Source organism: Wyeomyia smithii, chromosome 3 (assembly GCF_029784165.1).
Source record: "Wyeomyia smithii strain HCP4-BCI-WySm-NY-G18 chromosome 3, ASM2978416v1, whole genome shotgun sequence".
Lineage (NCBI taxonomy): Eukaryota > Metazoa > Arthropoda > Insecta > Diptera > Culicidae > Wyeomyia > Wyeomyia smithii.
The window spans coordinates 226,614,221-226,635,836 of record NC_073696.1 but is presented as its reverse complement, the minus strand read 5'-3'; the positions used below and the strand labels follow the sequence as shown (position 1 = coordinate 226,635,836).

Genomic DNA, 21,616 nt, shown 5'->3' with positions numbered 1-21,616 from the left:
GTATTCTGACGTACAAGTGCGAAAAATTCATTAAAGGCAATTGGTCTTTCATAAATATCACCGTTTGTTGCGCCCACCTTAGCCAAAGAGTCCGCTTTCTCATTACCCGGTATCGAGCAGTGAGAAGGGACCCACGCTAAGGTAATCTGAGTAGATTTTTCGGATAAAGCACTCAGATGTTCCCATATTTTCCCCAGGAAATACGGAGAGTGCTTAACATCTTTCATCGATCGGAGAGCCTCAATGGAACTGAGACTGTCCGTAAAGATGAAATAATGGTCCGTGGGCATTTTTTCGATAATCCCTAGGGTGTACTGAATTGCAGCTAATTCTGCGACGTAAACAGAAGCAGGATTATCGAGCTTATGGGAGACGGTTAAATTGTTATTGAAGATACCGAAGCCAGTGGACCCATCAAGAAGTGATCCGTCAGTGTAGTACATATTGTCGCAGTTGATGTTTCGATATTTATTGGAAAAAATTTTAGGGATCTGCTGCACGCGTAAATGATCCGGGATTCCACGAGTTTCTTCTATCATGGATGTATCGAAAAACACAGTAGAATCAGAAGTATTTGATAAGTCGACACGATTTGGAATATTCGAAGAAGGGTTAATATTTTGGGACATGTGATTGAAATACAATGTCATAAAACGGGTTTGAGAATTAAGTTCGATTAACCTTTCAAAATTTTCAATCACGGGACGGTTCAAGACCTCACATTTGATTAGAATACGAGAAGACAGGCTCCAGAAGCGGTTTTTCAATGGTAGTACTCCAGCTAAAACCTCCAAACTCATCGTATGGGTCGACTGCATGCAACCTAAGGCGATACGCAAACAACGATATTGTATTCGCTCCAGTTTGATCAAATGTGTGTTTGCTGCGGAGCGGAAGCAGAAACACCCGTATTCAATAACAGACAATATCGTTGTTTGGTAAAGCCTTATAAGGTCTCCTGGATGGGCTCCCCACCATTGTCCGGTTATTGTACGAAGAAAATTCACTCTTTGTTGACATTTTTTCATCAGATACCTCACGTGACAACCCCAGGTGCCTTTAGAGTCGAACCAGACACCAAGATATTTGTGTACCAAAACCTGAGAAATCGTTTTACCCATTAATTGTGTTTGAAGCTGAGCAGGTTCATGCTTCCTAGAAAAAACTACTATCTCAGTCTTCTCCGGAGAGAATTCGATACCTAGCTGTAAAGCCCAAGCAGACAAATTGTCCAAGGTATCTTGCAATGGTCCTTGCAAATCGGCAGCTTTGGCTCCTGTAACAGAGATTACACTGTCGTCTGCAAGTTGTCTTATCGTGCATGAATTTGCCAGACATTCGTCGATGTCATTTACATAAAAGTTGTAAAGAAGGGGGCTTAAACATGAGCCCTGGGGAAGACCCATGTAGCTAATGCGAAAAGTTGCCAAATCGCCATGCGTAAAATGCATGTGCTTTTCGGACAACAAGTTGTGCAAAAAATTGTTCAAAATTGGAGAAAATCCTTGTCGGTGAAGTTTACCCGAAAGAATGTCAATAGAAACGGAATCAAAAGCCCCCTTAATGTCCAAGAACGCAGACGCCATTTGTTCTTTACGAGCATACGCCAGCTGAATATCTGTTGAAAGCAACGCAAGACAATCATTCGTCCCTTTGGCACGGCGGAAGCCAAATTGAGTTTCTGATAGTAGACCATTTGATTCGACCCAGTGGTCTAAACGACGGAGTATCATTTTTTCCATCAATTTCCGGATACAGGATAGCATTGCAATCGGCCTATAAGAGTTGTGATTAGAAGCTGGTTTCCCTGGTTTTTGGATGGCGATCACCTTCACTTGCCTCCAATCCTGCGGTACAATGTTTTGCTCCAGGAACTTATTGAACAAGTTCAACAAGCGCCTCTTGGCATTGCCGGGTAGATTCTTCAACAAGTTGAATTTGATTCTATCTAATCCAGGCGCGTTATTGTTACAGGACAGGAGGGCAACTGAAAGTTCTGCCATCGTAAAAGGTGATTCTATCGCGTCGTGGCCCGGAGACGCATCGCGAACAATATTTTGCTCAGGAACAGAGTCCGGACATACTTTCCTGGCAAAATCAAATATCCACCTACTTGAAGACTCCTCGCTTTCGTTGACCGTTACGCGATTCCGCATTCTTCGGGCTGTGTTCCAAAGAGTGCTCATCGATGTCTCCCTCGACGTCTCGTTCACGAACCGACGCCAATATCCACGTTTCTTTGCTTTAGCCAAGCTTTTAAGCTTGGTATCAAGCTCCGAATACCGTAAATAGTCGCCAGGTATACCTCCCGTCTGGTAGGCCTTAAACGCGTCGGATCTTTGCGTGTAGACATCTGAGCACTCTTGGTCCCACCACGGAGTGGGAGGCCGTTCTTTGATCGTTACGCCGGGATATTTCTTCGTTTGGGCTTGCAACGCGGCGTCGAGAATCAAGCCCGCGAGGAGGTTGTATTCTTCAAGTGGTGAATGATGTTGAATCGACTCGACCGCTTTTGAAATCATTTCCTCGTATAACTTCCAATCGACATTTCGTGTGAGGTCATACGGAATGTCAATTGGTCGCATGCGAGTTGACCCGTTAGTAATTGAAATAAGAATAGGCAGATGGTCGCTACCGTGAGGATCGAGGATTACCTTCCATGTGCAATCCAACCGTAGCGACGTCGAACATAAGGATAGATCCAAAGCGCTTGGGCGCGCTGGAGGTTTCGGGATACGTGTCATTTCACCGTTGTTTAAAATAGTCATGTCGAAGTCATCGCAAAGGTTATAGATTAAAGAGGAGCGGTTATCATTGTATGGGGAACCCCAAGCCACGCCATGAGAGTTGAAGTCTCCCAAAATCAAACGTGGCGAGGGAAGAAGTTCTATTAAATCAAAGAGCAGCCGTTGCCCAACCTGTGATCTGGGGGGAATATATATTGAGGCAATACAAAGCTCTTTACCTTGTATTGTCATTTGACATGCGACAACTTCGATGCCTGGAATCGAGGGGAGGTTAATACGATAGAAAGAATAGCACTTTTTAATCCCTAAAAGTACTCCTCCATATGGGGTGTCTCGATCAAGGCGAATAATATTAAAATCATGGAAGTTGAGATCAATATTTGAAGTAAGCCAAGTTTCACAAAGGGAAAATGCATCGCATTTGTTTTTATTTATCAAAACTTTAAACGAATCAATTTTTGGTAAAATACTTCTACAATTCCACTGTAAGACAGAGATAGAATCCTTCATATACGCAGTTGAATTAGGCATCGAAGGATACAATCGCTGCAAGGAGAGGCCATTGGGCAGTCAACTGCTTCAAAAATGATCTAACTGTTGGGAGGAATGCTGTAAGAAAAATTTTAATTGGATCGGGTACATTGAAAGTTTCAAAAATCCAGTCCACAATGTCAGAAAATTTCACTAATCCAGAGTTTGTTTCATCAACTGGGAGTGTAAAAGGAGCAACTGGGGTTTTAGATGTTCCTGGCAGTGCTGGGAACTCCTTCTGGGACTTTAAATTTGCCAGCCCAGGAGGAGTTTGCTTCGGTTTTTCCGCAGCACTGTTTGGTTTGTTTGTAACCTTCATTTCACTTTGAGAAATCTTAGGACCTTTTCTGGGAAGTTTAGGAGAGGAAACACTTTTCCTCTTTCTAGACTCCCCAGGATTGGCGTAAGATGCTCCCGCTGGTGAATCGTCAGAATCGGTTTCCTCAGAGGGCAACAGATCGAAGGGGTTCGAAGTAACGGGAGAAGTGGTAACGGTCTTCTTCAGCATGTCAGCGTAGGAACGCTTTGAACGCTCTTTGAGAGACCGTTTTATTTTATCCCTGCGCTGCATGTACACCGCACATGTCGAGAGCTCATGCAGATTTTCTCCGCAGTGAATACACTTTTCAGCGTTAACACTGCAAGAATCTTCCGCATGAGACTCCCCACACTTGCCACAACGTGCCTTATTGCAGCAGTAGGCGGCTGTATGGCCTAACTGCTTGCAATTCAGGCAGTTCATGACGCGGGGCACGTAGAGCCTCACAGGGAGACGAACCCGGTGGATCGAGACGTGGCTTGGTAGTGCAGACCCGGCGAACGTAACTCGAAACGAGTCTGACGGAGTGTATACTGTTTTGCCACCGATGATCGATGCTGACCGCAATTGCTTGCAGTCGAGCACCTTTACTTCGGGACACGTTTTGTTCTTAAAGCACCCTTTGGCACTTTGCAGTATACACTCGACGGACAGACTCGAATCGGTTATGACACCGTCGATCTCCACGTCTCGTGCGGGTATGTAAACGCGATACTCGCGTGTGAAGAGCTCAGAGCAAGCTATATCGTTGGCCTCTTTCAGGTTACCGACCACGACACGGAGCTTGTTAGGCCGGACCTTGGAAATTTCGGTCACGCCCTTGTACTCCTTCGTCAGGTCTTTAGAAATCTGCAAGAGGTTCAACTTTTTCGATTTCGGTCCTGCCTTTGGCCGAAAATAAACAGTATAGCTGCCCTGGGCTCCGTCTGGGTAAAGCCTGGGGCGAGGGGGGACTGAAGAATGAACAGGGGAGGGGGTAACAGAAGGGTCAGGGTCAGAGGGGTTCGGGGATGGTGGCGCGGGAGGCGAGGGATCTACATCCATCGCGCTATGTTTAGCGCACTAGCGCTGACAAGAACACGTACCTTTTTATTTCTCCCTTCCAGTAAGGTTGGTTGTCCGATCGTTCGAAGTAGCAGCCGTTACAGCCAGCAGCACCAATACAGCAGCACCAAACAGCCACCAGCAGCGAGCCAGGTGTGAGATCACTCCACACAGCGATACGACTCGCTGACACTGATGGCTTCTTCTTTTTCCTCGTTTGTGTCTCGTCCACTGCTGTAGCACAATCCAGCCAGCAGCCAAATCGGCTTACGCACCAGCTGGCAGTCACGATGCGAAACAGTTGCACAAAGAAACGACCTTGAACCCGGATTTATTTCACTCGACCAGGCAAACAATGCCAACACTTGTTCACACGTCTTTTGTTTTATACTCTATCGGACCGATCACCAAACACGTCCAGTACTGATGCGTGTTCGGCACAGAATGTGAAGTCTAAGCTCATGGATGCAAAAATAAATTGACGTATTGGGACGGGGAGACTCTGTCAATTTTTGTTTCGGTATTGTTACAGAGAATATCATAGGGAACGGATGGTGTCCATTCACGTCGTCTGTGCTAGGAATGCTCGCATGTAATTGGTTCATTATTCGCGTAAATTTATCATTGAAACTTTTTATCAATTTTTCCGCTTATCAATGACATTAGAGTGATAACTAGCATATTACAAAATTGTTCTACATTTTATCTATCCAACAACATATTGGTTATTGTTATCCATCATGTGGTTATGCTGTTATTTACGTTTGAAATCTGACGCAACATTTGCCAGTTTCATGTCCAGTTTTACAGAATGCATCCCAGTATACTAAACAGAGACGTAGTCCCACGTCAAAAAATCACTTTTATTATTCAAATTTTTTAATATATAATGATACAGATTTGTTTTGCACAGTATTTCGAACAACATTTCCTCTGACACCAAAAAAATCCAAGCTATCATTGAAGCTGTAGAGCGTTTCGAAGTAATGTACTTTTTTAAAAAATTATGTCAAAAAACATCAATATGCCCAGCTTCGAAAAGTCATAAAAAAATCAGATTTCATGATATTGCGCCCCAATACGCATACGGCGCAATGACACCTTCTCCATACAAAATAGAAGGCGTGATCGCTATCCCGCCTTCCATTTTGTATGGAGAAGGCGTTATTACGCCGTGTGTGTCTTTGGGCCTTAAGCACTTGAATGTTATAGCAAGAAAGTAAAAACATTATAAATCAACTTACGAAATAAAGTTTTTAGGCTGTTGGCCAGCGATTCCCCACTGTGCAACCGGAAAGCATCTCACTCCCAATTTTAAAAACCCAGATACAGTTTAATTTTCCGCCAAGTTATTTGTTCCCGTGTTTTGGAGAACCGTGTTATTTCAAGGATTGCATGGTTCCAAGGCGTGTAAAACAATCCATGTAAAAAAAGATCGTGCAAAAAGAGAATCCGCTGTACTTCCATTCTGTAGTTTGCCTCATAGTATTGACCGCAGGACTCTGCGCTCGAAGACCCCAAACGTTCGTCGATCGGCCTCCTTCCACGTCCACGATTCATGTCCGTAGAGCGCCACCGGGAAGATCAGAGTCCTATAGAGCGCAAATTTCGTACGGTAATTTCGTACGTACGGTACGGCTACGGGACTTAAGCTGGCTACACAATCCGTACTGAGCCCAATTCGCTGCCGCAATCCGCCTCTTCACCCCGCGGCTCACTTCGTTGTTACATGTCACACAAGTGCAAATATAAACAAATTCATTGACCACTTGGAAGTACCCCCTTCCAACTCCACCGCAAAACTACCACGCTCTCTCCCAGCCACCATGTACTTTATTTTGGCAGTGTTTATGGTGAGTCCAATTCTCGCAGCTTCCCTTCTGAGAGCCATGAAGGTTTCTTCAACAGCTCCACGGTTAACATGTACGATATCAATGCCGTCCCCGTAGCTCAGAAGTATGTGAGACTTCGTGATGATGATGCCGCTCCTCTGTACACCTATCCTTCGTATTGCACCTTCTAAAGCTATGTTGAACAGCTAGTTCGAGAGCCCGTCACCTTGCTTCAAACCATCTAACGTCACAAACGCGTCCGAAAATTCGCCCGCTGTCCTGACGCTTGATGTGAAACATTCAAGCGCCGCACGTAACAGTTTAATTGCTTTTGCTGGAAAACCATGTTCAAGCATAGTTTGCCACAGCTTGTGCGTTTCACTGTATCGTACACCGCCTTAAAGCCTCAAAACAGATTATATGTCTGCAAGTTCTGTTCTAGAAACTTATCGAGGACTGTCTCAAGGTGAACATCTGGTCCATTGTAGATCGTCCCGCTCGAAAACCGCATTAGTATTTGTCGTATCCTGTCCACCAATTTTTCAGATTTTCGCCCACGGTAACCGTCTTTCTCCTTTAATGATAATTATGGACTGACTCTGTTTCCTGTTAATCTGCTTTTCCTCTCTTTAGATACCTTTCCTGAATAACTAACTTTTACCCTCTCTTTTTCTCTATCTCTCTTACTCTTCTATTATCCTTGTTCCTTACAGTATTGTCCAGCAAAGACTTCCTGCAACGGCCTCAGTCGCTGGAGCAGGACACGGGAGAGAATTTCATAGGCAAAATTGAGGGAGGTTATGCCTCGATACTTAATACAGAATAGGATATGCTTCCATTTAATTCTACTACAAAAAATCGAATACCCTTTAATCGAATACCGTCCGCAGATACGTATTTCGGTGTCGGTGGACTGTTGATATCATTGTGTCAACAGTCCACATAAGCACTGATGATGGTTGTATGTAGCAACCGAAATACGTATCTGCGGACGGTATTCGAATAAATGATATTCGATTTTTGTAGTAGAATTAAATGGAAACATAACCAATTCTCAATATTCAATTTTATTCTACTAAGACGCTCAAAGAGAAATTTATTTGATTTTTCTATCCAACTCCTATGAGTCGATGAAGTCGTATAGGAAAATCAAGTTTGATTGTTTGATTGTTTTGATCTTTTGTACTAAGGGATAAGCGTTGCTGGGCATTATGCTTTGAACCACACTGGGGACCATTTGTGCCAACTAGTACGGGAATTAATCCATTATCGATAAAAATTTGAACAATTTCTGGTGAGTTTTTGTAAATCACCTTTAAAATATTTTAAGTGCTCGCGTGTGCATTGGAATAGACCTCTCCAATACACTGTGTAAGTCGAATGGAAAATGAGGAACAAAGTGCTGTCGAATGTCCAGCATTGATTGCGAAAAGCTTATTTGCTTTCGCTGGCATGAAAGTCAATTTATTTTACGCGAGTTGTGTGCTTTGTTTACGAATAGTATCTTACAGGCCCGAGCAACTCAAAAAAAATATATTTCCCGGTTTGTTCAACTCCGGTAGAGTAAAGCAAGAGTCGACGCAAACAACCCGAATTTAAAATGCGTGACTGAGCTGTCAAAGAAAGCTCTATGTAGGGATACCATCTGGTCGAAGTAAGAAATCAGGACACCTTTTTCCTGGCACAAATTTGACCATTTCTATTCTCCGAGGTATGAGTCAATATAAATTTAGTAAACGTATGCTCAGTTTTTTACGCGGGAATACGTACCTTGTGAAAAACGCGATAGACCAAATATCCGCGTATTAAAACGCGTTAATTAAAAAATCCTTAGATTTAAAAGTCCGCGTGAAAAAAGAGTTAATTCGAAAATACGTGTAAAAAAACACCTGGTGAAAAACTGAGTGTATTATCTGTTTCTTTAAAAACAAAACGCGCCAAATTCATCGCGGAAATCGTTACCATACCCACATAATCAGTAACCATAAAACCTGCCTAACAACTAGTTTGGAGCAGGGTTGATATTTGTTGACACTCTTGAGTGAAAGTCAAAAAAAAGCATCCATAAACGTTATTTTTTTACAATCCTATCAGAGTTCTCCCTTCCCGCTTTTTGCATGGTAGTGAACTGTCAAAACACCTCATCATATTTCATGTGACGAAAGCAAGACAACAAAATCAGTTTGTCAGTTAACGAAGATTGTCAAGGCATCGGTCAGTGTCAGTGAAAAAGTGTTTCGGTGAGGTTCATTTTGGTTGAGTGGACTGTTTGTTTTTCTTTTTCGCTTTGAAGTGAAGATCATTTGGTTGGATTTGTCGTCAAATTTTAGTCCGTAACCGTGAACGATGCGCGCGATCTATTTCATATGAGTATAACAGCACGTTACTAGGACGAAAATTTAGTGTATCTGAAAGAGTGCTGCGATCAGTGAAGTGAAAATTGGAAATGATTGGCTGTAATTTTCGAAGAATTTTGCTGGGGAAAATGACTTTTATCAGCACTGGTTTGGAGTATAGTCTCGACTGTATGGGGTATCGTTAAACCATACGGATTGTAATCCCTTTATGGTTATTGATTATGCGGGATACAAACTGTATGGCGACGGTTTCTGCGACGAATTCGGCTCGTTTTGTTTAAAAAGAAACTGATAATATCACAGAGAACAATCTAACAAGCAAACGATAACATGTGTGCAAAAAAAGCTTGTGTGCGCAAAAATATACCCTCCGTATTAAACCCCTCGTCATGCTGAATGGTAAAGTAAAGTGTGTTGTCGCTACCGTCGCCGTGGAGCGGACGGCATAGCAATGGGAGTGAAAAGTACATACAATGATAAACATACAGGCTGTTTAGCGACAGTAAGCAACATCAAACTTTCGGGAGTTTAATTCGGAGGATATTTCGTGGCACACATGCACAATTTTACACACTTTTTTCAAATTGTTTGTTCGTCGCTTGTTAGTCTGTTCTCTGTGGCTTAAGTACCCTCACAGAGAACAGACATTCATGTTCATATAAAGAAATTTGAAAATCGTGTGTAAAAATTCGAATCACGTTAATGCACTAACGACATCTGTCTTGTGGTGCCCCAGTTGCACTGCATAAATATTGCTGTATCGATATTTTATCGATATCAGTGCTTGGTTTGTAAGTGACAAAAGCGCCACATAGCGGGGGCATTACCACTTTGTGGTAAATGACGGTTGCAAGTTTTTACACATCTTTTGAAAGGAAGATGAACGTCTGTTCTCTGTGGTACCCTATAGAGTTCTCCAGGTGTGTTTGTATAAGTGCGATGTTTACGATTTATTTTTTGTTAGCTGTAAGAATTTTTTGTCACCTGTGAGAACTGTCATCTGAAAGAGAGCATAAAAACTACCGAGTTTGATTCACACTCTCACAAATTTCAATATACAGTGTAAAGCGGGCCGTGTCGTAGTGTTTGTGTGTTTTCGCTTGGAGAACTCTATTCGAAAACAATATGTGTAAATGTGCGCCATCAATCTCATGATTTAACATAACTTGATTACTCTCGGCATGGAAAGAAGGTTGTGGCTGCTTCGGCAACGGTTTATTCTTAGTTTTTAGCTCCATTTTACTGAAAAGCACTTTGTTGTCATTGTCACTGTCGCCGGCCCCAACACGGTGGTTTCAGAAATTCCTACCGTGTCAGACTGCCGGGCGAGCTGATTCAGCCATTGTTTTCTTCCGCACCATTGCATTTTCACGTTGGTAGCTGAAACTCAGCACATTTGACAGCAACTGCGTCTCCGCGAATCATCGCTTCCCGTAAACGTCAAACACTTTTGCTTCTTTTGCTGTTGTTGGTGATTTTTCGCAACCTCACAGTTACAGTTTCTATGTCCCATCAGCAGCAGTTCGAAATCGGTGCGGAAGAGTGAAGTGAAATCGGGTTTACGCGAGTGTTTGCTTTATTCTGTGTCCAACTGAGGCCGCTACAGGTTACTCCGTATTAAATACTGCAGTTGTTACTTACATAAGACACGGAATCAGGTTGAGTTGATTGGAACGGGTCAGACTGTACTGCTCGTAGCAACCAAGGCTAGAAGAGATGTCCAAAAGCAGCAAAATTGTAAGTCTGCTCGTTTCCTTGACTGTGTTTTTCCCTCACCCTTTGTCATGAACGGCCACCGGAGGAGCAAAGGGAATGACGTGCGGAAAAATCTGAAGTTTCATATCTAAATTAGAATGGATTTCGCACTAGAATCTTGACCAGTATCTTTCATCACGGTTCTCGAGATAATTTTTAACGTTATCGCAGAATTGTCAGAAAGCCGGCCAGTTGACGAACATTGAGTTTCAAAGGTTCCGCACTAACCTCTCTATCTGAATACACGACAAACCGAACGTCATTCAGGACGGCTGTTTTGTTTTCTGCTGTTTCCAGTGCTGCCAGTTTAAACCTGTATGGTAAAAATCTTAATTATTTCAGGTTCTTCGGATTCAATCTTCCGATGGAACCAAACGGATTGAGATTCCGGAGAATGGGACTCTGCGGGATTTGTACGAGCTTGTTCACAGCGGCTTTTCGTTCGATGACTATGGCTTCGCCCTGTTTAAGGAACGCAACTGCAGTAAAGAGGTGATTCCTATTTCCTGATTTCGTAAAACGAGTGGTTTCTAACTTTTTTTACATTCACAGATTGTGTCAAGCCGCTCTCAGACAGTCAAGGGAAATGGACTTAAGCACGGTGATATGATTTTTTTAAAGAATATTGCTGGACCGTCGACCTCGAAGGGACATGTGAGAAAATTAATAAAATCTATGGGCTTTAATTAAATACAAACATTCATGTTACAGGAAAGAAGCTCCTCGACAGCTTCTGTTTCCTCTACAAATAGTTCAACGTTCGGTGGAATCGCCGGATCAAGTCGTGAGGCTACTCCTAGCACCAGCTCCGGTACAGGGGCTGCAGCAACTGTGAATGGAGAGGATCCCGTTGACATTGAGCTGTACAAGATTGATGGGAGGATAACACGAAAAAGAGATGAAAAATTGTAATATTTTATTCCTTAGAACGTCAGCATACTTGTTCTAACAATGAATACTCACTTTTCAGATGCCGTCACAACTCTAACGGTTGCTGTGTACATTGCTCCCCACTCGAACCGTGGGATGAAACCTACCTCAAGGAGCAGAAAATCAAGCACTGCTCCTTCCACACATATTTGAAAAAACTCACCTCGGGTGTGGATCGCGGCAAATTCGTAGCCATGGAGGATTTGAACTGCAAAGTCAAAAACGGTTGTCGCGATCATCCACCATGGCCTAAAGGCATCTGCTCCAAGTGTCAACCGTCAGCAATCACACTAAATCGGCAGACATATCGGCACGTAGACAATGTAATGTTTGAAAACACAGGAATTGTTGAACGATTCCTAAATTATTGGCGTACAACCGGGCATCAGCGCATTGGTATGCTGTTTGGAACGTATGAGATCCACCCGGACGTTCCATTGGGAATAAGAGCGCGAGTGGCTGCCATATACGAGCCGCCTCAGGAGAGCACACGGGACTCTATTCGGTTGCTGGACGATGAACACGAGTCTGAGGTGGACGAATTTGCCCAAAAGCTAGGATTGCGCCGTGTCGGGTGGATATTCACTGATTTGCTAGCCGAGGATGCTGCGGCTGGAACAGTTAAGCATGTACGAAATATTAAAACACATTTCTTGACTGCTCAGGAGTGCATATTGGCAGGACATCTGCAGAACAAATACCCCAATCGCTGCAAATATGCATCGAATGGCTATTTTGGATCAAAGTTCATCACAGTTTGTGTGACTGGTAAATCGATAAAATTTTAATTAGCGATGTGTTCGTGATTCATGCATTGGTTATTCTTGCCGTAGGTGACGCTAAGAAACAGGTGCACATGGAAGGGTACGCGGTTTCAGCTCAATGCATGGCGCTGGTGCGGGACAATTGTCTCATACCCACAAAAGATGCTCCGGAGCTTGGTTATATCAGAGAATCATCCGACAAGCAGTACGTCCCGGATGTCTACTACAAGGTAAGAAGCCAAAACAGATAGTTTATTGGGATGCAACCAAACCGAACTAATCACCATAAATTAAATGATAATCTACCTTTCATGGACAAGAAACGAAATCATTTAAACATTTTGCAGTGGTATTATAACATAAACTTTCTGCACCACAGCAGATTGCAGGAAATACACGGGGTAGTTAAGCTTTGAACACCAATTACTCAAAATGTTTTGACGCTCAGTTCGGTTTAGTTGCACCTCGACCATATAATCTTAGCATTTATTTCTTTCCGTGTTTGCTAGATTACTTGATAGAGGATTGTATGGTAATTGTTTTGAATTACATCTCACTTAGTGTCACATTCCGAGGGTGAAATTATGCTTTTTCTCGGTTGGGAAAGCAACTCTTATAAATTTTGATAATATTTTGTAGTGAGATTGATGGTGTTGGTTTGTTTAACGTTTCCAACGCCTGTGGAAAGATGACAAAAACTGAGTAGGAAAATTTCTAATTTTTCTATAGTTATTGACAGAAACACATTTAGAAGTCCTGGATATTGATTTGAATCAAAATTACGTGTAGTTGGAATTGTAATAATTGACGTACTTGTACGAGCTCTATAAAGATCATTAATTTTATTTCAATTATACATGGAATTTAAACCACAACCAGGAATTCTAACCCCAGACATCCAATATTTGCAGTTCTTTGCTCATAAGTTGCCTTATACTTACTTACTTTCTACACTTTTAATCATAACGTTACTGGTTGATTTACATCTACTCGGAAAGATTATTTCTTCGGTATTGTTATAATTTTGGAGACGTGCCTAGACGCGATAAACTTATAGAAATACCTATATGGAAGGATTTGTATGATATCTTTTGTCTCTTCTTTACTTTCAATCAAATATTTAATTGAATACTCAGTTCTCTGAACAATTATGTCGTCGTATTGTAACAAAAATGTTATTTCCTTGATTTTTACCTACGGCGGATTTTGCGCCAACTTGACTGTGAAGCTGGCAGCACCATCTCTGAACTTAATGAAACTATGTGGATGTGTAGATTATACTCAACTGTGCAACTTTACATACTTTTCTTCAAAAATTAATCTTGATAAAAATTTGAAAAGAATCAAAGTTTTCGAACCGTTTTTTTTATATCGATATATCTAAATAAGGACGAGAGATAAAAAAGTTATGCGATAACTTTTAGAGGACAAGATTGAAATAAAAAATAAAAAGTTGCCACTTTGAGTGAACATAAGAAAGCAAGCGTTCACAAATACCATAGCACTTTTTTGCAACTCAGAAAATACAGAGAGCATGCAAAAATTCGAAAATAAAAAGTTGACCAGTTTAAGTACTTGTTCACTTTGTCATTTGAGCGACAGTATTAAGTTGCTTGTAATTACTGCTGTGGAATAAAACAATACGCATCAATTGTCGGTTCCGAAGGCTTGTACTCACTGCTGTAATCTTGCTTCTTGTCGAAAAATAATTTGTTTTCGATGACTTTATTATGCTATCATATGCTATCAAATGTCAGAATCAAATGTCTTTTTTAGAGATTTTAACTCACAAGAATTGAAAGAAATATGAAAAATCTATCACGTAACGAATGCGGTCAAAGTTAGTCAAAATTAGTTTAGTTTATTCATAAATGAATCCTCAAAGAAGTTTTCACGTTTCGAATGACAGAACTAAACCAGCAGGGAAAAAAATCATAAATTAGTCATAAATTTCTTTTGTTTTTTTTTTGTGGTTAGTAACGTTTTTACTTGAAGTGTATGCAAATGCGTTCATGCTCGGTGGTGATATTCAACGAATGCCGAGATGTTGAAGCTGCTAGAGAAAATTGGGTTCTAAAGTTTTACGCGGTTTTCTGATTTTTTTATATCAGCTGAACGAGTGCAAATGTTTATCGTTGTTCTTCGATTTTTGAATGAAGAATAAAAACCTGCTTGAAATGCATTAAATGACAGTTTCCGCATATACCGTACATTGGTGAAGGAAACCGATAGTTTTTTTTTTTAAATCACGTTTTGCTCAGAAAACGCGGCTTTTTCAAATGATACGGTAAGGAACATATTTTATGCAGCTTTAGGAACTGCCTGTGTATTCAGACGTAATACTCGAAATGTGTTGGGTGAAATTCAAACAGTAGTATATCAATCTGTTCTTTATCGTTTTCTCTGTCATTGTAAAATCAGATTGTAAAACTAAGTTAGCAAACTTTAACAATAATCAATTAAAGTTACCAATCGAGGGACACTATTCCAATCACTACGAACCTATTTTAAGCAGTTTCCATCTGTTTTGCAGGCGTTTTTTGCAGCACCCGAAGTGGCTCCTGAATGTCTGCAATATAGGTCGATTAGTTTCAAATGATGTTTGTTCACAGATTTCTTTGTGATTAACGATATTTTCTATATTCGTAAGACAGCTAGACAATCAAAGTTTTCGTTTCCATCATTGAAATTGTCGATATTGATCAAAAAGCAGGAGATTGAGGCCTGTTTTCTGCGACTGATTAAAATAGTCGCTACTGCTTAAGTCGTTCCTTACCCTATATAAAAACTGAGGTATAGCTTTAGGACCCAATTGTTAACTACACATATTGAACTCTAGTGACAAAGTCGCTCAAATCAGAAAATCGAACAATTTTATGCTGCTGTCGTACCTAACTGAAGAACCAACATTTCAGTCGACAGTTCTACGATTCTGTGAAACTCTACCCTGTATTCTTCAGGTCTCCCCGAGAGCTTTTGATTTTTTTTAATATAGAATGTATGGGAAAAATTTGACATCCTAATTTCGTACAGTGGTAGAGTTCAAAAGCAGAGTCTTCTCGAGTCCCTGCAAAATGTCAGCTCAATCAAACTTTAAGATGTGGAGTCTCAAAACGGTCAGAATTTGATTTTTTTGACCAATGAAAAAATGCATAGATAGTTCATGAAATTGTCGAAATTTTTATGCCAAATGAAATAACTTACAAATGCATAAAACTTTGATATCTAGTGTTGTCTCAAAACATTTTTTTTTAACAAATCAACTTTCGGGAAGAGTTTTCAAGCTCGAAACCCTTTCGACTCCCAGGCGATTTAAAACCAACCCGGTGGCATCACTGACGTTTACGTACAAAACAAGTGAAGCCAGCATTAGCTGGATCACTGGGTCAATTTTACATGCAATTTGACAGCTAATTTATCGAAACACGAAAAAAGCATTGTTCATATGTGCACACAGTGTTGGTGTTCAGTGGCAGTGTGCTTACGTGTTGTTTTCGGGTGATATATTTATTGCACATAACGTCGAGTGCTTTACTTGATAAAACAAAAAATAAATGCGTTGCATTGTTATAGAATGTACACAACGTTTGTTCTTGTCGATTGCGAATGGCGATGTTTCTTGCAGGTAGCTGGCGAACGCGCGATGACTTAAAGAATAACATCTCACTGTATGTGTAAAAAAAAAGCGTATCAATACCACTTTTAAACATTTACAAAGCTAAGCCAAGCTATTCTTTAATGTTTAAATTGAGTCAAACGCATAACTCTGTACAACATATATTATGCTTCGCTCGTCACGCTTACACTGCTGAGTGAACAAGCCTGAGTGAACAAAACATAAATGAGACTAGCGCTACTGTCTTTCACGGCAGCTTCAGGAAACAAGTCCGATGTCACCGGGTTGTTTAAAACAAAAAAAAATCAATATCGAAAATTTCATGCTTTTGTTCAACGAAGTGACACTTTGACCGCTATGAGGCACGACTTCCGGAAGTTCGACTGCAGAGAATAATTTGAGTTAAGCCCTTCGCCATCTATAGTTACCTGAAAAGAACCTACTTATTTCACTGCCCTGTGTCCGTCGTTGTTCCTTCCACGAGAAACAAGGTGTCAAGGGTTAACACTTCATTGCGACGAAGGAATGGCGGGAAAAAAACATTTTAGACTATGCAACGGGTCTGCGGGGATGAAACTTCGTGGCTATACCTGGTTCTGGGGAAGAGAATGCTGTACGACTAAACTAAATTTTTGCATGAGGACTTTTATCGAGTGACCATTAACGGTTTATTCAAACAGAACGTGTGTTACACGGTAAGCGGTATCGCTAATGATATCAGAAAAACACTTAAAGTCCAAGCACAATTGATACGTTTGCGTTACGTTAACGTTAATTCGTTTGAAAGTGTATGTGCTAACTGTCAAATTGCCGCAAACGTAGCCGCAACGTATTCATTATATTTGAACCCTAAATCTTTTACGTTGTTCGCTCCTATTCTTTCAATAGTATTTTTCAAATATCTTAGAAATTTCATTTAGATCAAAACAGGTTCTTTTAAGTACCAGAAATCATCGACAAAAAGAGAACCGTAAAATGGGCTGACTTTGATCAGCGATATGACTTTGATCACCCTACATCTTTTTTGAAACTGTGTTTAAAAAGCGCTCGTAGTGCTTGGGATTTGTCATAATCTCCACTGATTGTGTTGATGTATGTCTACGTCGCTACTATTCATGCATTTCCTGTTATTTAAAGAGTGTTTTCATGCTAACATATTATTTGAAAGTAGAATACAAACAAAAGATTCAAAACAACAAATTGCAATACTTAAAGTTTTTTTTATTTTGTTCCCAGAATAATTCTTAATTATAACATTTTTTTTTTTCAAAAAATCATGACTTCTTTTCTTGATTTCTCCACGATCGGATCGGTTGCATTGTTTAGATAATCTCTTGTAGTTTTTATAAAAAAAATTGATTTTTAAAAAATGAGCTAAAAATGAGATAATTTGTTTTTAGTTTTTCTTTTAACTTTTTTTTTTTCAAATAATAAATATTTTTTTTATAGTGGATATTTTTTTCGAAAGACAAAATTATTGTCTACAACTTTGCCGAAGACGTCACACCGATCAAATAAACCGTTTTGTATTTGTAATCATCAATACCTTTCCAAAATAGCATTTTTCAATAGCTTCTCAAATATGAGTCGTGTTCCAGAAAATTAAACCAGTAGACCGAATGACAGAGTTATTTCTCATCCTTAAGCAAGTTTGTAATAGCAGCATGCTGTAACAGTGTTGCTGGAAAAAATCAATGGCGAACCGTTCGTCAGACATTCAATCAGTTCTGGGTGAATAACTTTTTCTACAAGTATCGTAGCGTCTAACGGTCTTCAGAAGAGTTATTTCCAGGAAAATTTCCCACAAATATCATGTATTGTTATGTTTTTAGGAGCCAACTAGACATCTCTAGGGAATAAATTTTGAAAAAGTGGTTTTTCTTATATAAAATCGTATGGAAACTTTAAAAAACGGCCGCAATATAGTTCCACTGAACGATCTGAAAAATTACACAGCTGTTATAGGACTCATAAGGAATACAAAAAGTGCATGGGGTTAACAATTATTGTCCCACCCTAAAATTCATGCACCTTGGTCCATCCTTAGAAAAATTTAAAAAAAATAAAAGCGTAACAAAAATTGAAAAAAAAAACAAACATATTTTTGAATAAAAGTGGTTGAAGAGTTGCACATTTTAATCATCGATGACTAAGATGACTAAGTAGCTTTTTTTTTTAATCGTAACAAATTTTAATCATCGATGACTAAGATGACTAAGTAGCTTTTTTTTAATCGTAACAAATTTTTTCTCATAACTCTCAAAAGTTTGTAACCTTTAAAGTGACCAGATGGTTGAAGCTCCAATGCGGGACACACCTAATCAATTGTGCGGCGAATGGAGAGAAAGGAGGGGGTAAATTGTTTCAATCGTCGCACTTTTTAAACCAAAATATTTGGAGCAGCACAAAAAATCTTCCCGAAAATAAACAATTAAGACAATTGAACGTTCTTTGAGTAAAACATACGTTCTAGAAGTAACTTTCGCAGTAAAGCATTTTTATCGTTTGAAGCAACCTATGTATGCCATCAGCAACTTTTAGTGTTTTTGTAATAGTTTTTCTGCCGCTTCTTTGCGTTTGGAAGACCAACATTTTGACGACGGTAGCAGTTCAGCTGAAAAGTAAATGAAATCGCTAATCCGCTAACTAATATTTAGCGATTTTGCGGACCACCACTGGTTACAGCATTAGTTACTGGTAAACGCGAAGTTTACTTCTCAAATTTTGGAATACAATAATGTTGAATCCAAAATGAAGGAAGAGGTCATTAATGAGCAGATTGATACTTATCGAAGAGGCATGTTGTCCCAGTGAAGATATGTGAAATCTGGTAATACAATTTTATTGAAACCGCGGGACATCTCAAGGCCACGCGGGACATTTTAGACGAACGCGAGACATTCCGCGAGACGCATTTCTACGCGGGACATTTTGTTAAATAGCGGGACGTCTGGTCACTTTACCTTAAAGATATGCAAATGGTTCGCTTTTTTCATTTCAAAAAAAGTAGAAAATCTACATCCGACTGATGAGAAGTCTTCCTCCAAGAAGAAAATATAAGAAAAAAATACAAAGTTGTCAAAGCTCAATGTTTTTTTACTTCCAGCTCTCTTTAAATTTTTCAACTCATCCTCTCCTAATAGGAGTCTAGGAGTCTTCTTCTAATATTTTTTTCTCACAACGTTAGTTTGACACGTGCATTGAAATTACTAGGATATTCATAGGTTATTTAGTTACAATAACTGCTGAATAAATTGCAAAAATTAATGAAACATTCTAAGGGTTATTTCATACGAAGCGATCACGGAAAAGTATAAACGGGACCATCACAGATATTGCTAAAGTTTGTCTAGTGTCAAAAATCCCTTTTGGAATACCTGTGGGAAACCCCTTAGATTTTCTTTTTCTAACAATTTATAGACGTAATTCATTTGAAAAATACTGAAAGGTGGCTTTTAAAGAAATTAAACCAAGGAATACAAAAAATAATATCATGGACTGTAAGTTTCGCCAGATAGATTCTGTATGTATTTGAAACTAAATTCGCATTTTTCATTAAAGTAAGTAATTTCATTTTAAACTAGCTTACCCGACAACTTTCGTTCCACCCATTTTTTTATTTAAATAATTTCAAACATTTCTAATTGATTCCACATACATCCAAAGATTGACTTTGCGATTTGTTTATAGTCTGCAAAGGCATGACGAATCGGATATTGGATACGTTCAAACTCAAAAGGCAAATCATTTGAAATGATTGTTTTCATCGGAATCTTCGTCTTTTGCCTTTCGTACTTTCGTTTTCCAGAAACAGGAATCATCTTGAATTTCAAAAAGGCAATTTTTGGCCTCTGAGCAATGAACGGATTCCAGAAATACTCATATTGGGTGGTATTTAGTGATATTTGGTTATTTTCCTGAAACCGTAAGTCGTCACTTTAGAAATTCAAAATGGTGTCCAGAGTCAATTTTTGGCTTCTATGCATCATCCCGATTACGGAAATACCCACATTAGGTGATATTTGATCACAATCGGCTGTTTTCAAAGAAACCGGAAATCATCATATTGGATTCCAAAATGACTTGTGAAGTCAACTACTGGCCTCCGGGTGTTATTCTGGCTCCGGAAATATTAGTGCATTATCATGATTCCAGAAATACCCATATTGAATGGCATTTAAACACTTTCGGCTTTTTGCCAGAAACCGGATGTCGCCATCTTGGATCTCAAAATGGCATGTGGCATTCATTCGTGACATCTGGACATCATTCCGGTTCTGGAGATATCGATATCGATATCGGTTGATATTCAGCCAGTCAGCCAGGCTGTTTTCCAAATACCAGAAATTTCCATCTTAGATTCAAAAATGGCGTAGTCGATATTTGGTCTCTATAGGGATCGGACAGACAGACGCATTTTTCTATGTTTAGACTTTATAGTTTCATGGTTTTTCTCGGAAACATCCCTTTAGAAACCTCTATCACCCTGTTGTAGTATGAGTCAACTTAAGATATACCATTTTTGCGAAAAAGTGACACCAGATGAATAATTTCCCAAATTTTCAGCCAAATCCTTATAGTAACGACCCATGAATAAGAATAACTATTACCACTATTGATAAGATAAACTTTAAAGGACAACGATTGTGGGAGTCAAGGCCGAATTTAGGATTGTGGGTCCCGCGGGCCAAGTACCTTGTGGGGACCCCTATTTCAGTGGTCAAAATTTTAATAATGGAGCACTTCATACAAAAATATAAGATTGAAGGATTTTTTTAATTTTTATTTTTTTGTATTTAGCCATGAGTCTTGAGAGGTGAACTTCTGTGGAGGCTCTCAAAGTGTGGTGGCCCGGAGCCTTGACCCCCCTGGACCCCCTCTAAAACCGGTTATGATAGAGGCTATGTCTTGGGGTCTATTTTCAGTACAAGTTGTAATAGAGCAATCTATCCTACTTTTAGAGAGAACGGTCGAGCAATATGAATTCTAAATTATAATAACTTATTGAAACTGAAAAAGTGGATTAGACGTTTTTGATCTTGACATTTACTTAGTGCTTCCTTCTTCTGGGGCTTGAACCGTATTCACATATGCAGAAATGCTTCGCTCACTACCAGGGTTGCCAGTAGGTCCCAAAATAAAATTGTTAGTGTGTAAAATTATGTAAATATACTCTTTCCTAAGTCCATTTCTCATTTACCATCAGCGTACTTGCAACGTGAAGATATTCGTTTAGGTTTTTAAAAAGAAGTGGGTTGTGATTATTTATTATGAAAAAGTAGTCTAAAAGAGCAAAATATACACGGTGCTACTGATAATAAAATAGCAAGATGATGGAAGAGAAAAGCGAGGGGCTTTTGCATGAACGTTTGTTGGTGCGATTCACGCTAGAAGTTAGCGAATTGTAGTTTTTAATGGAAAACGACAAATAAGCTTATGAGGGATAAAGTTTTGCGTTTATACGAGTATATTCACGAGCACGAGCAAACCTTTTATCACGATTAGTTCTGACGCTAGTTTCCAGAGGTAGCATGAATGAATTTTCGGCATTCCCTCTGAGAGATATCTTCCAAAAACATCATTGTTTCCTAAAATAAAATCTCAACCATGTTAAAACATGTTTTATAATCCAGTGCGCATTTTTTTCGAATTTCCATAAAAACTGTTAAAACTTTGCAGTTTCTGCTTTCACTTAATCCCCAAAATGGTCTCGCACCGTTA

The 21,616-nt window shown here is 39.7% G+C and overlaps 1 protein-coding gene across 2 annotated transcripts in view; it reads left to right on the top strand.

The window, feature by feature from the left end:
* Nucleotides 1-10,246: 10,246 nt before the first annotated feature.
* Nucleotides 10,247-21,616, top strand: part of LOC129726427 (nuclear protein localization protein 4 homolog) — a 53,593-nt gene continuing 42,223 nt past the window's right edge. The window contains exons 1-6 of one of the 2 annotated variants that reach the window (XM_055683096.1): nt 10,247-10,567; nt 10,928-11,077; nt 11,138-11,239; nt 11,297-11,493; nt 11,556-12,283; nt 12,349-12,509. In XM_055683096.1, the coding sequence (XP_055539071.1) occupies nt 10,547-10,567; nt 10,928-11,077; nt 11,138-11,239; nt 11,297-11,493; nt 11,556-12,283; nt 12,349-12,509 (1,359 nt within the window). In that variant the 5' untranslated portion in view covers nt 10,247-10,546. The remainder of the gene's footprint in view (nt 10,568-10,927; nt 11,078-11,137; nt 11,240-11,296; nt 11,494-11,555; nt 12,284-12,348; nt 12,510-21,616) is intronic. The other variant, XM_055683094.1, reaches the window with a different exon arrangement.